The sequence below is a fragment of the Geotrypetes seraphini genome, chromosome 3 (assembly GCF_902459505.1).
Source record: "Geotrypetes seraphini chromosome 3, aGeoSer1.1, whole genome shotgun sequence".
In the NCBI taxonomy this organism is placed as follows: Eukaryota; Metazoa; Chordata; class Amphibia; order Gymnophiona; family Dermophiidae; genus Geotrypetes; species Geotrypetes seraphini.
Genome location: NC_047086.1, coordinates 279,783,579 through 279,798,011, shown reverse-complemented (window position 1 = coordinate 279,798,011; position 14,433 = coordinate 279,783,579). Strand labels below are relative to the sequence as shown.

At 42.9% G+C, this 14,433-nt stretch overlaps 1 protein-coding gene across 1 annotated transcript in view; it reads left to right on the top strand.

The window, feature by feature from the left end:
• The window catches only part of SPRTN (SprT-like N-terminal domain), a 51,987-nt gene that overhangs the window by 13,611 nt on the left and 23,943 nt on the right, over positions 1–14,433 (top strand). Inside the window, exon 2 of the mRNA XM_033938739.1 lies at positions 9,695–9,794. Within this exon, the coding sequence (XP_033794630.1) occupies positions 9,695–9,794 (100 nt within the window). The remainder of the gene's footprint in view (positions 1–9,694; positions 9,795–14,433) is intronic.

Below are 14,433 nucleotides of genomic sequence, written 5' to 3'. Positions count from 1 at the left end.
AGCAGAATTCTTTTCTTTTCTCCCATCTTCCCTATCGAACTTCTCCATATCAGATCCCTTACAATCAGGTCATAATTCATAGCACATCCTTCCTTAACACGTCTCACAAAACTTTCTTCCACATTCTTGTACGTTCGTTCTACAGCTTTGAAATCGCCAGACATTTAACTTTCTTTTCCTTTTCACTTAACCATCTCGTTTAAAAATCACTTTCCAATTACAGTTCTGTTCTTCCAACATTCTAATAACCTTTTTAAAATATAAAGAAACAAGGGAAAAATTCAAGCTACATAACGTCTTTTTTTTTTTTTCTAGAATGCTTCTTATACAGAGCCCTTAGGCTACAAACAGCTTCTGAAACTCTCCCAAAGTACCTCCATTGTTCCTAACACCGCAGGGATCACTTAGCTATGTAAACTCTGCTTTCCCAATACACTTTCTTGTTTTCCTGAACATCAAAACACAACTTTGAATTAACTTCAAGTGCCTTACTAAACAATTACCCGGCTGATCGGAACTCCAACCTGCATGCATTTCCCTGTTAAAGTTTTATCGGAGAGAGACCACATTGAATCCTGACATAAACTTTTCTTTTTTTCTCTACTACATCGGAAACAAATTTAAGCCACGGATACATAGGATTCTCATGTCTTGCTAAACTACCAGTTCTCAATAAACCCTTTTAATATGCAAAACAGACTTGCTCCGAGATAAGCAAATACCTGTTGGAAATCTGTAGCCCCAAGACAAAGGACTCCATTGCTGCTATTCCCTCCCCCTCTTTCCTCCCCCTTCCCCTCTGCCTGGAAATGAACAAAGGAGAAACTCAAAAAAGACCCGCCTTTTAGCTCATGTGATAACTCTGTGGAAGGCGAGGGAGGAAAAAGGTGGGGGTGAAAATCCCCCATTTGCAGCCCGCTCTTTCAAACAAAGGAGACTGAAGGGAACGGGAAGCCATTAACTTTATTTTTCTTTTTCCAGAGACAAGAGAAAAAGTTAGGGCAGAGAGAGACAGAACTGGAGTTTAGAAAGACAAAGCTGAGAAACACAATTTCTTTTTTCTTTTCAAAGTAGTTACTTCAGATAGGCACTGAAAATGCAGAGAGGGAGACAAAGAAGGGGGGGTGCCCTCAGCCCGTTTTTTCAAACAAAAAGACGGGACAGAGGGAAACTTTTCAAAGTCAGATTAAAACAGACAGTTTTCTTTTTCACGGGCACGGGCAGTGTGTCTGGGAGGGAATGCATGGATGGGAGAACATCGCAGGGGAGGAGACATAGACATCCTGGGACTGTCGGCCAAGTCTCTTCCCTGAAGAAGCCCTTTTTCTGGAAACTAAAATCCTGTTAAAATGTTTATTTTATTTTTATTTTTCCTCTAACTCTACTTTTCACTTCTCTATTACCCTCCAGGTACTTTAGTTAGATTGTGAGCCTTCGGGACAGTAAGGGAATTTTTCAAGTACCTTTCCTATTTCTAATCTTAATGTATATTTTCTGTAAACCGCTTAGAACCTAACGGATGTAGCGGTATATAAGAAATAAATTACATTACATTACATTACATTACACAGCAGGAAAGAACAAATTTGTTTTTTTCTTCAAACTTAATAACGCATTTTCAAACAAGCAAAAACTTACGTTCACAGAGGAGACCTGCTCTCTACTGGGCACTTTTTTCTTCTTTCAGACGGGCACTGCTCAGTTTAAAAGCCAGATGGAAAAATGCCAGCACTGCAAGGGATTTTTTTTTTTTTTCTTTTCACAAGCCATCTTTGCTGTTCCACTGGGCTGTTACATTCTTTCTGTGTTACTTTTATTTCTAATTTTTTCTTTTTCTTTTTCCATTAATATTTAATTTCCACTAACTTCATATAATTATGTACAGATATATACAAGCATGCATGCTCCTTACTGTTAAATAATTTTTTTTTTTATTATTATTATTAATTAATTTTTTTTTTCTTTTTATTATTTTTAAATTTTTTTTTTTATTATTATTTTTTTTTCTTTAAACAGGCGTAATACTCACAATTTTCCAGTTTTCCGGTCCCGTTTTATCTCTAATTTCCGCCATATTCCTGCGCAGCCAGTCAACCTGTGACTACCTTTTGTTACACAACCATGCGAAATCTCCAGAGCTCCTAGAGTTTCCATGAATAACCTATAAGCTTTTTCAAGACGTCAAATTAGTTAGTTCCCGGGTTTCGGCACCAATTGAGCATGGGGCATTGACGCCATTTGTGAAAGCTTCAGGTATGAAAATAATTCTACATGCAAAATGACACCAGCGCAAGGTTTTAAAATTATAACCAGGATTTATTGAATTATTGGTTCTATTTTCCCATTATTAGATCAAAAGAATAGCATAATTGCTTACGTTGCGCTCATGGGAGATCATCATCGTGGCCAAAGACTGGCCTTCTCACAATGGTCTCGTCTTTCTATCTCATTACAGTCTATTATATAACTTTTGGTTTAGTGACATCATCAAGTTTGACGACCAATAACATTTCTCTGGGTGGTCTTAAAGTTTAGACAAAGAAACATTCCTCCATGTTTAAAAGTTATACAAAGTTTTCAGAAAATTACTTTTGATTTCTGAATTAACATTATAACATTCAAGAGAATCTATAATTATTAACATGGTGCTGATAAATTCTCAACCTCTCCCTAAATTGACAGTAACTTTAGTCTGGAAGAGGAAAGCTGACAGCTTCATGTTACACACAGTGATAAGCATGGGCTTCCAATGCCCCCCCTTCCTATGCTGGAGACTGACTAATTATTTCCAGATGTTGTGCTCAAGAGTTTTTCTTAATGTTTATGCTTATAAAACCATTTATATTTCCACATATCACATCCATGGGCCCCAAACATTCATAATTTCATTCATATCTTGGCCATTCATACTTCATACATTTTATATCTCAGTTTGGAATATGGAATCTAATATGCTTTTTCTAACTGGTCTAAGCACATCTGTTTTCAATTAGAACCACGAGGCTAAAGGCGGGAAGCTGAACAAAGAACAGAAACTATTCACTGGCACAAGATGCTGGCCTAAGACAGGACAGTTATAGCACATACAAAGAACCTCCATGTAATCATGTAATCATGATTTCCACCATGATTTCCACCATGATTTAGTTCAACAGCAAAGTACACAAAAAAACACCATTCTTTTCCTTATATTAATCTTTAGTGTGTTTTTTTCTCTGGCCTTAGCTACATTATATTTAAATGTTTTATTCACCTGTTTTTCGTACGCTTCTATTTGGGCGTGGTCCTTAACTAACACAGATGTTTGTCTAACTAGAATTACCCAGAATCATACGAAAAACTGGCTTTTTGTAGAAAAAAACTCCACAAAAAATACTGCACTTATCATGTCCTAACATCCATTCTCATTTCCGTCCCATAACCAGCACCCCCTGCTGGCCACGAGCCACTACTCAGGACTATAAACGTGCTTTGGCCTTCTATTTGTAAAGCACCAAACCGCACAAAACTGCTCTTCAACTGTTTATCTCCGACCCAAATAAGTTGGGACATCCTATCTCTAAGCGTACCCTCTCCAATTGGATGGCGGCTTGTATCTCTTTCTGCTATGCCCAGGCTGGATTACCCCTACAGAGTAGAGTCACAGCCCATAAGGTCAGAGCAACGGCAGCTTCGGTAGCTTTCCTCAAATCTACGCCTATTGAGGAAATTTGCAAGGCTACTACTTGGTCCTCGGTTCATATTTCCCTTCTCACTATTGTCTGGATGTTTTCTCCAGATGGGATGGCCATTTTGGCCAGACAGTATTACAAAATTTATTCTCCTAAATTGCCAAAACTCCCACCATCCCATTCTGGTTAGCTTGGAGGTCACCCATATATGAGAATAGGCTGCCTGCTTGTCCTGGGATAAAGCAGTTACTTACCGTAACAGGTGTTATCCAGGGACAGCAGGCTCTATTCTCACAACCCACCCACCTCCCCTGGTTGGCTTCTCTGCTAGCTATCTGAATTGAGGAGATGCGCCCTGTGCTGGGCGGGAAGGCACTCGCGCATGCGCGGTGCGGCTGACTCGAAACTTCTAGCTTCTACAAGCAAGTCTGCTTGTGAGGCTTCTGCATCGGGGCTCTGTCGATGACGTCACCCATATGTGAGAATAGAAACATAGAAAAAGACGGCAGAAAAGGGCTATAGCCCACCAAGTCTGCCCATTCCAAATACCCGCCCTCTGGTTTCACTCCCCTAGGGATCCCCTGTGCTGCCTACTGTCCCTGGATAACACCTGTTATGGTAAGTAACTGCGCTTTTCTTCTTTCCCTTAATTTAAAAAAAAAAAAAGGGACACCACAGTTTCTAAATTGTATTTCTGCCTTCATTGTGCTGAGCAACTGGCTTTACCCGGCATCTACCGGCACTTACAAGCCTTGACAACAGTTTGTGCGTATGCAACTTTTGGTTTGCAGGTGCTTCAGTAGTGGGTGGGTGTGTGTTATGGACATTTTGGAGTACTGTGTGGTGATAATTTTATTTCGCCCACTGTGGCTTTTCGGGCTATAGAGGTTGTAAAGCTGTGTTTGAGTGCTGGTAACCTCCAAACTCTTTTTGGCAAAGGGAATTAATGGTTGATCGGGACCCTACAGGTGTGAGCTTGGGTAAGATGTCGGTGTGGCTAGGCTTTTGCCACGCACCGGAGGCATGTCCTTTTTACATGGTGCTTTTGGCGGCAACTCTGAGTTAGTGAAGAAATGGTGTCGGCAAGCTGAGCCTTTCCCGCTCGCAGAAGACACCCACGCGTGTTTTATTGTACAGGCGGTAGTTTTGCGGCAGTCGCAGCTTTCATATTGGCTCTGAAGGAGCTGGAGTTTTCTGCTTGCAGAAGTCACGCGCGAGCGTGTTCTCTTCTCCTAGCGTTACAGCTCCGCAGCAGTCATGGCTTTTTTTCCCCGGAGATGGATTTACTTTCTTTGTGCTGCGGCTACTGTGTACTCGGAGACAACACTGTTGCCAAGCTTGGGGCAGGGTTTCCTGACACCACTACAGGTGGGTTAGCTATATTTGTGTCTCCACAGTTTGTTTTACTGCATAGTTTAAGTGAGGGGACCCATTATAATCTGCCTTGGGGCGTTTGTTGAAGGGAGATTTATTTTGTATTCTGCTGCCCAGGCTTGTTTCTGATGAGGGTCAGCAGAAGGCAAATCACCACAGAGTGTGCTCAGCGGCAGGAGAGTACTCTGTTTGCTGTGCAGGTATCTCCTCCTCTATCCCAAGGTTCCTGTAAGGTGAGGATATATGGCAGACTGGTAAGGATATACAGGTTGGCCTGTTTTATTCTTATTAGTGCATCTCTGCAGTGTTGTGCTTGAGATTTGAGTGAAGGATTCCTGCAGGCAGAGCAAGGTAACTTGGCAGACCTTCTACACTTCCTGCGGGTAGGTTCGTCTTTTCTATTTCTAGGGCGGCAATTTCTTCATTCTTTGGATGTGAATGATCACATTTACAACGAGCTCTCTTGTCCTGTGCCAATTATTGGAATATCTGGCGATGTTCCTCGTCACGAAGGTCAGGAATGTTTTTCTTCCCAGAGACTGGGGTGACAGCTTAGTCTCTGGTTCGTCGCCTTTAGTCATCAAGAACAAGAGTATGGGATTCTGTACAGGTTCTAAGATCCATGGTGGTGATTCCACTGGGACCTTCGCCTCATTTTCATATGAGAGCGCTGCAGCTGTCGCTTGTGTTCCAGTGGTTTTCGGTATCTCAACGCTTCAATAGTAATATCCAGTAGGCTCCTTAAGCATTGCTGCATAATTTGGTGGCTCAGTGAGATCTATCTGTTCAAAGACATACCAAGGTTTTCATTGGACTGGCATGCCAGGCTGTTGGGGTTCGGGGGCTCAGTGCCTTCATTCCTCAGCGCATGGAGCCTGGTCTCAAGAGGAGACTGAATGCTCTAGAGCTGTGCATAATCAAACTAGTGTTTCAGCATTTTCAGGCCATGTTGCTGACCTGACGATAAAAGTCTTTTAGGACAGTGTCAGGGCAGTAGTATTTCTCAACAGCCAGAGGTACCAGGAGTCCTCGGTTAGGAAGCAGAATAAGGGCTCTGCTTCAATGGGCGGAATCTCATCTTCCTCTTCTGTTGGGGTCTCATTTTCAGGACAGGAAAAAGGGGTGTGCACAGCCTTTCTCACAAAACGCTTCTACATCCTGCAATTTGGGAACTGTCCGCTCAGGCGTTTCAGCTCTCTGTGTAGAAATGAAATCTCCTAGAAATAGACCTCATGCCCTCGTCTCGGAATTCAAAGTTTTCTAGCTTTCTAAGCAGATGCAGGGAGTGGTAGTTTGTCTTAAGTGTTTCCCATGCCCGATGACTGGATGGGAATCTCAGGCTCACTTTTTCAGGCCACGGTGCTAATACTATCTCCAGACTCTCCGCTCCATCCATGGTATGTGGATCTGAGGGGTATTTAGAATTCCTGACTGTTGAGGTTCCCAGTTACTCTGAAATTTCTTTTCCCCCAGGGTCCGATCAACATGACAATTCGTATCACTCTAGTATTTCGACCTAGCTCTTAAAAAAGAAAAAAAGAAACCCCTGGGGTGTCACAGTTATGTAGAGCAGGTTATTTCTTCTCTTTTCCAAGCAATACAGACATCTTCGTCTGGTTTACACTGATGTCCGGAGAGTTTTCGATTTTTCAGTAATTCTCCGGGTAAACCACCCTTCCAGAAGTCTGTCTTATATTCTTTCTTTTTTTGCCACACGGGTATTGCCGAGGGCTTATCGTTTAATTTCCTTCAGCTTCCAGTGGCAATCGTAGCTTGTTACAAGGGTCAGCTATCTCGTTCTCTCTTACTTTTCAGCCTGATGTAGTTCAGTTCCTCTTAGGAGTACAGCACATTCGTACATCTATTAAGAACCCCTGTCTGGAGCACACTCTTAATGTAGTTCTTTTATCTAATCACAATCTAATGGAAATAATGCTAAAAACGCTGTTCCCTGTGACCATGCCTTCAGCTCGGAGGGTTTTCTGTGTTTGCAGGCCTAGTCTGGCAGGAATTCCTTTTTGTGAATTACGGACTCTGGGGTCTCAGTTCGGACGATACCATCGTTTCTCCCTCTGATTGTGTCATCCTTTCTTCTCAGCCGCTCTCACTTTTCCTTCCTGCTTCTTGGCAGGGGGACTAGGGGGACGTGCTCTCTTCGTTGCGTTTCTTGGAATTGTGTCGGATGCTTCTACAATATAGGCAGGTTTCTCACAACATTAGAAGTTCAGGTCTCCTCTTTGGGTTATTCAAGGGATGCAACAAAATGATAAGGCAGCGTCCAAAGCCTCCATCTCTCAGGTAACCATTGCTTCTGCTTATTGGATTACAGGGAAATAGTTACCAGACAAACTTCATGGCCAGTCAACAAGAGCGATGGCTACTTCTTGGGGCTGAGTCCAGAGGTTTTTCCTTGGCGGAGACTTCTCAAGCAGATACTTGCTCTTCTAAGAATACTTTTTCTGAGCGTTAATGTTTGGATGGGGTAGTTCGTGTGGAGTCTGCTTTTGGTGCTTCGGTTACTGCAGTGATGGAGTTAGCTTCCCACCCAGCTTGTTGATTGCTTTGCTACATCCCACTAGTCTCTGGATTCATCTGTTGCTGTTGCTAAGGAAGGAAAAATTATGTTCTTACCTGTTAATTTTCTTTCCTTTAGATGCAACAGATGAATCCAGAGCCCCACCCTTTTCTGGATTTTGTCTGTCGGTTTGTCTTTTTCAAGTTCAGAAGTTTTGCAATAGTTGGTAGTTGTATTCTATATTCTTACCTTTGAAATTTGTTATGGGAAAGAAGTTTTTATATGTTAAGCAGAATACTGGTTCCGGATGCTTGGGCAAGGAGCAATACTGAGAATACAGGGGGCATGCAAACCAATAGGACCACCTTTTAAATCAGTTTCTCTATCTCCACCTGCTGGTAGATATGTGCTATCCCACTAGTCTCTGGATTCATCTGCTGCGTCTAAAGGAAAGAAAATTAACAGGTAAGAACATAATTTTTCCATTATTTCCCCCATCTCCAAAACCCTTATTTCAGTGTTTATTTTGCAAAAAAGTCTCCACTGGCTGATTTTTTGGCATGGTTTTTCTGGTGGTGGCCATATTGGATTTTAAATTATCTTTTTTTTCTGAAACTTCTATCTGCCTCAAAACCTCTTAATTTTTACAAAAATCGACAGGGATGGACTCAGGTTGTGTTAACACCATTTCATGGGAAGTGAAGGCTGGCAGGATTGAAGATCATATTCCATGCCTTTTTTGTCTCAGGGAGACGGTCCTGGAAGAAACCGGTTCCTTGTTTGGGTCCAGCAGCCAATATTCTTCTTTGGCACTTGATTAGGGGTGACGGTCCTTTGATATTCCTTGTGGCGGTTGTCTTGACAAGACGTATCTTGCAATTGTAAGCTCACTCTTGTAGAGAGCCCTTTCTCAAGATCAGAGGAAGATGTAGCCCTCTGGGCTGTCTCCTCCTTCCTTCCAAAAGTTGTATCTGGTTTTCACATTAATCAGGAGGTGGTTCTGTCTGATTTTCAACCTACAGGCTCAGACAAGCAGGATAGGATATTGAGGAAACTGAATGTGCAAAGAGTTTTATTTCACTACTTAGAAAAGACCAATGACTTACAGCTTTCCAACCCAACCATCTGTTCTAACTAGCCAGTCCGGCGTGGCAAACTGGCATCCAAGGCCTCTATAGCCAGATGAATTTGCATGGTCATTTCATCGGTATACATTGCCTGTGGTAAGCAGCCACCGGTTTCTGTCAAGGAGCACTTGACCAGAAATTTTTACATCTTCATGGGCGGAGTCTTGCACAGTTCCTCGCACAGAAACTTGCAGAGCAGATACTTAATTCTGCATACCTTTACAAGATTTTATAGAGTTAACATGGTGGCTCGAAAGGATGCCGCCTTTGGGTCCTCTTGTCTTGCAGGTAGGTTCTTCTGTCCCAACCTAGATGTCAGCCATTGCTTTGGTACATCGCCTAACGTACAGACTCCTGAGTAGATGTATAACAGAATGAAAGATTAGGTTCCAACTTGGACAATCTTCTCTCTGTTAATCTTCTCAGGAGTCTGTAAGGTCTGTCCTCAGTATATCCTGTAACGCCTGCTTTCTCCCTCGGATATTTCTAGATTCAAGGCATGGAGTTCTCCTCCTTTCAGCCAGATATCTAAGTGTAAAGAAGTCTTGTATGCTTAAGTGAATTGCTTAGCCTTTGGCTCTTTTGATATTAGTGCTTGTTGTACAGAGCAGGTTGATTCATTATTGTTGCTATGTTATATATTCCTGTTGATAATTGTTCTACTCTGCAACTTAGAAAAAAGAACACCACAGTTGTATGATGTCTGCAGGGAAGTTTCATGTACCCATCCTTCTTTGTATTCTATTCCAGTGAAGATTAGATTTTCTTTGGAACATAACTGAAGAGGGCCCTACACTCCATTGACAATGTGGGAGGTGCTGAAAGTTGTGAGTAACGCATTTCTGCAAAACCCAGTTTGCAGGAATGGATTCATCTCCTAACATATGGACTCCTGAGAAGATTAACAGAAAGATTATTATCTTTCATTAGTGTAATTAATTTGAAAAACCTTTGTGTGTAAACTGCTTGTGTATTGAGAAGCCAAGGAGATATATAATTTTTTTTAGGTGTGCTGGGGTGTGCAGTTATGAAGGAAGGGGTGGGCTGTGTTCCATCCGTCTCAGTGAGCCACTTTTGAAACTTAGACCAAGGAAAGATCTTGTGGAGGTAATTTTATTTTATTTTTTAAATTTGCAGAGATAATTGTGATAAAGATTATGTAAATCTACATTAATTGCCTCATAGATTGTAAGCTGTGTAATTTATAAGTAGCAGATGAAGTACAGGTTTTTCTTTATATAAAATGCATGATTAAAATACATATGAACTGGATCCTATAAATTACTCCTGGTGGAATTCTGTGCAAAAAAAAAAAAATCAAAATTCTGCGCACAAAATTTGGTAAATTCTCAGAGTTTGATGACATTTAAACAATATTTTTGCTAATTATCCAAAATTTCAGTTCAATTCTGTCTCTTGTCTCTCTCTCTGCTGTCCCCCACCCAGCCAGCATTCCTTTCCACTACCTCTGTGATGCTGATTCCAGTTAAAGGCAACCTGCTGCCAGCTCTGCAAGCTTCCCATATCATGGTCCCATCATAAAAGAGGAAGTGACGTCGAGTGTGGGACAGCGGTAGAAGAAAGCTTGCACAGCACACACAGGCTGCTCGAAGATGTTGCTGGCAGTGATTTGGGTCTTGGCGATCGGAGTGTTGACCCGACAACAAACTGCGCAAACTTCGGATAATTTTGCATCCCTGGGGACTTCTGCGCAAATTCTACATTGCACACTTGTGCAGAATTCTGCCAGGAGTAATAAATAGATTATAGAAACTAGAGAATGATATGGGGGCAAATTTTTCCCTGTGCCTGCAGGAACTCATTTTCCTGGCCCTGCTCCATTCCTGCAAGCTCCATCATCTGCACAAGCCTCAAATACTTTAAAATCATAAGTGATCGAGGCTTGTGCGGTTAAGGCAGAGCTTATAGGCATGGGACAGTGACAAAACTCACGGGGATGGAAATTGAGTTCCCGTCCCCGCGAGCTTGGTCCCCATCCCTGCCCCATCCCCGTGTTTTTGGTCCCCGTCCTGTGCAAACTGTTAGATCCCATCCACACAAGCTTCTAATAGTTACGATTTTATAGTGAACTTATTTTATTAAAGTATAAAAAGAGACAATATTCTATACAATTGTCATTTTATAAAAACAAATAATGCAGAGCAAGGATCAACAAAACCCCTGTCTCCCCTCTCTTTCACAAATATCCCCTCCACTATTGTGAAAACTGAACAAACCAAATTACTGCATCGAAAAATCAAGCTAACAGAATACTTCAGTCACACATGGCAGGAATAGTGTTAGGGGAGTGCAACTAGGGCAACTGCCCCCTGGTCAGACAGAGTGAGCCCTAAGCCAGCTGGAGGCTAAAGAAGCACAGCCTGGGCTTTGCGGTCCCCAGTTATGTCTAATACCACCTCTAGAAGGATACATATTTCAAATCTGAACTATTCTAATCACAAAATATAAAATAAATTAATTTTTTTCTACCTTTTGTTGTCTGGTAATTTTATTCTTCAAATCACATTGGTCTTGGGGTTTGATTTTGGGTTCCATCTGTCTTCATCATGGCATGGCTGGCTCCTGAAGGTAAAATAGGTGCAAGAGGAGCTGGGGAGGAGATGCTGAGTTCGACACAGGTGCAATTGTTTTTAACACAGGAGCAAGACTTCACTGCTCCTGCAGGGCAGTAAACGGTCTTGTCCCCATTCCCGCGGGATGTTAAAAGATCTTGTCCCCATTCCTAGTTGCAAATTTCTCCATCCCTGTGGATTTACTGCAGTGAACACGGTTTACCATGGTAAACAGTCCCCGTGTCATTCTCTAATAGAAACAAAGCTGATCCTCCAATTGTAATCGCCTACATCATACTTACTTCCTCTTTAGGATGTGAACAGTTTGATAATACTATACAGTGGAACCAGTGTTCTTCCCAGAAATTTTTTCCAGCAGGGTGGCACGAAAAAGTAGCCGGGCAGGGAAATTTGGTGGTGGGGGAAGATTAAATGTGCACTATTTTTATTAGTTAATTGTTATTAATTACTGTATTTTCCAATGCTCAATATGACTTTCTTTTTTAAGGTTTGACACTTAGGCAGTGTTCCAGTAACATTTAAGCCACCCTTGAAAAAAAATAATGCAGATCCTCATATTCCGACCCGAATAACTACTGGCCAGTATCAAACCTTCCATTTCTTTCAAAACTACCGTACTTGAGAGTGTGGTATTGAACAAACTTCAAATTCATATTGAATCAATTAATGCTTTGCATTCCCGGCAATCTGGTTTTTAAGACATAGCAATTCTGCCACAGCAAATACACTGAAGACCATGGGAATTGAATGGACTTTGGTGCATTTGCCATGGGAGAATCGCTACTGTGGCTTTGTAAAAGGGGCCCTTATTGAGTGAACTCCATAGTACCTTGACCAGTGTTTCTCTACTTCTTCAAGCCAAATACCCCCTAAGTCTAAGAAATACCAACTGAGTACCCCAGCCCAAGCTCTGCCCCTAACCCCACCCCATTATAATAGTACTAATTGTAATGCAATTTCCCTAGCAACAGCAGCAGATGAATCAAGAGACCAATGGGATAGCACACATCTACCAGAAGGCGGAGATAGAGAAACTGATTAACAGGTGGTCCTATTGGCTGGCACTCCTCCTGTATCTCTAGTATGCTCTATTTTCCAGCAGGTATAGTCGCTATTCAACTAGCTCCTGAATTCTGGCTGTGACTGGATAGTTATTTTCTCCTGTTGAGGTTTCTCTTCAGTGAGCTGGCAATGCTATTTCTCCTGTTGAGATTTTCTCTTCAGTGAGACAGGGGTGTCTGGCTGAACGGTGCCGGCTTTAGGGGTTACACCTGGGCAGTGTTCCCTCTAAGCGGGCGGGTGTTGTGAGCAAACTTTTTTCACCGTGAGCCAAAAATATCGGGCGCCAGCAAGTTATGAGCCAACTCGCCCGATTCTCCTCTCGCCGCCCTGCCATCTGCCGTACGCCTCTTCCGATCGTGCGCTGTGACGAGAAACGTGTGAGCTGCGATGTAATATTTTGTGCGCCAGCGCACGCCAGCGCAGCTTAGCGGGAACACTGGTTCAAATGGTTTTATTTATTTCCCCAAATTTATTTTTGTTATACGCATTGAAAATATTTGATATTGCGTTTAAATCAAAATCTCAATAAACTTGAAACGAGTGCCCGTGAGATTGTGGGAGGGTTAAATACTCAAAACTTAGAAGTTTTTGCTACGCCAGCTTTCTGGTATCTTTACATACAGTGGCGTACCTAGCATATGTAACATCCGGGGCCCATCATTTTTTGGCACCCCCCCCCCCCCATCTGTAAGAAAAACATGATTTTTAGTAACAAACCACACGTCACACATGAGTACCTAGGAAAAGGCAGCATCTTACATATTGCAGTGAGCAGTACATCAATACACCCATTGTAAAACTAAACAAGCCAGACCAGCACAGATCAATCCTACACCGTCAATCCTAACAGAAAACCATGTCTTTCGAACACACAGAACACAGAAAACACCTTCGCCTAGTAAGGAATATGTAATCACAAACTAACCCCTCCCTCTTTTACAAAACTGTAGTGTGGATTTTAGCTACGGAGGTAACAGCTCTGATGCTCATAAAATTCTGAGCATCAGAGCTGCTACCACCAAGGCTGGTGCTAAAAACGCTTCACAGTTTTGTAAAAGGGGGGATAAAATAAAAATACATAGACAAAGGTTAAATTGAACCAGCAAGAAGCTGGACTCTGCATACAATGCTTCACAGAAACAGTGACACATGTCTCCTAAAGCAATAAATAAATAGAAATTTTTTTCTACCTTTGTCTTCTGTGGTTTCTCCTTTCCTCATCTTCTTGTAACTCTCTTCCTTCCATTCACTGTCTGCCGTCTCTCTTCCCCTATATGGCATCTTCTCTCCTTCTATGCCCCTTCCAGAAACTGTATGCCTCCCCCTTCCATCTCTCCTTTCACCCCATTGGTCTGGCATCTCTCTCCTCGCCTTCCCTCTCCCACACCTCTCCTCATAGTCTGGTATCTCCCCTTCCCTGATTCTCTGGCATCTCTCTCCTTTCCTTTTCTTCCATCTTTCGCTCCCCCTCCATGCTCTCACATCTCCCCCTTCCTTTTCCCTTAGACTGGCATACCTTCCTCCTACGCTCCAAGCCCTGGCATCTCCTTTAATTCCCTCCCTCATCTTCCTTCTCCCTCCAGCTGGGTACCGCAACACTCTTCCCTGCAGCTCTGCACTTCCCCACAATTGCCATGCTTCGGTTCCTCTTCTTCCTTCCTTCCTCCCCCCCCCCCCCCCGCGGGACCCTGCGGCACCATCAACTCTTACTCCCTCTAATGTCGGCCCTGCAGCTCCAGACTTCCTCGCACCTTCTCCCCTCCCCCTTTGGATCGCTATTATTTTAAATGTTATAGCCGCGGAGCTGTATCCATCAGTGGAGATGTCTAACCTCGGCCTGCCCCGGAACTCTTACTGCAGCAGCCGCCCGTCTAGGCAGGAACAGGAAGTCACTGTTGCAGTAAGAGTTCCGGGGCAGGCCGAGGTTAGACATCTCCACTGATGGATACAGCTCCGCGGCTATAACATTTAAAATAATAGCGATCCAAAGGGGGAGGGGAGAAGGTGCGAGGAAGTCTGGAGCTGCAGGGCCGACATTAGAGGGAGTAAGAGTTGATGGTGCCGCAGGGTCCCGCGGGGGGGGGGGGGAG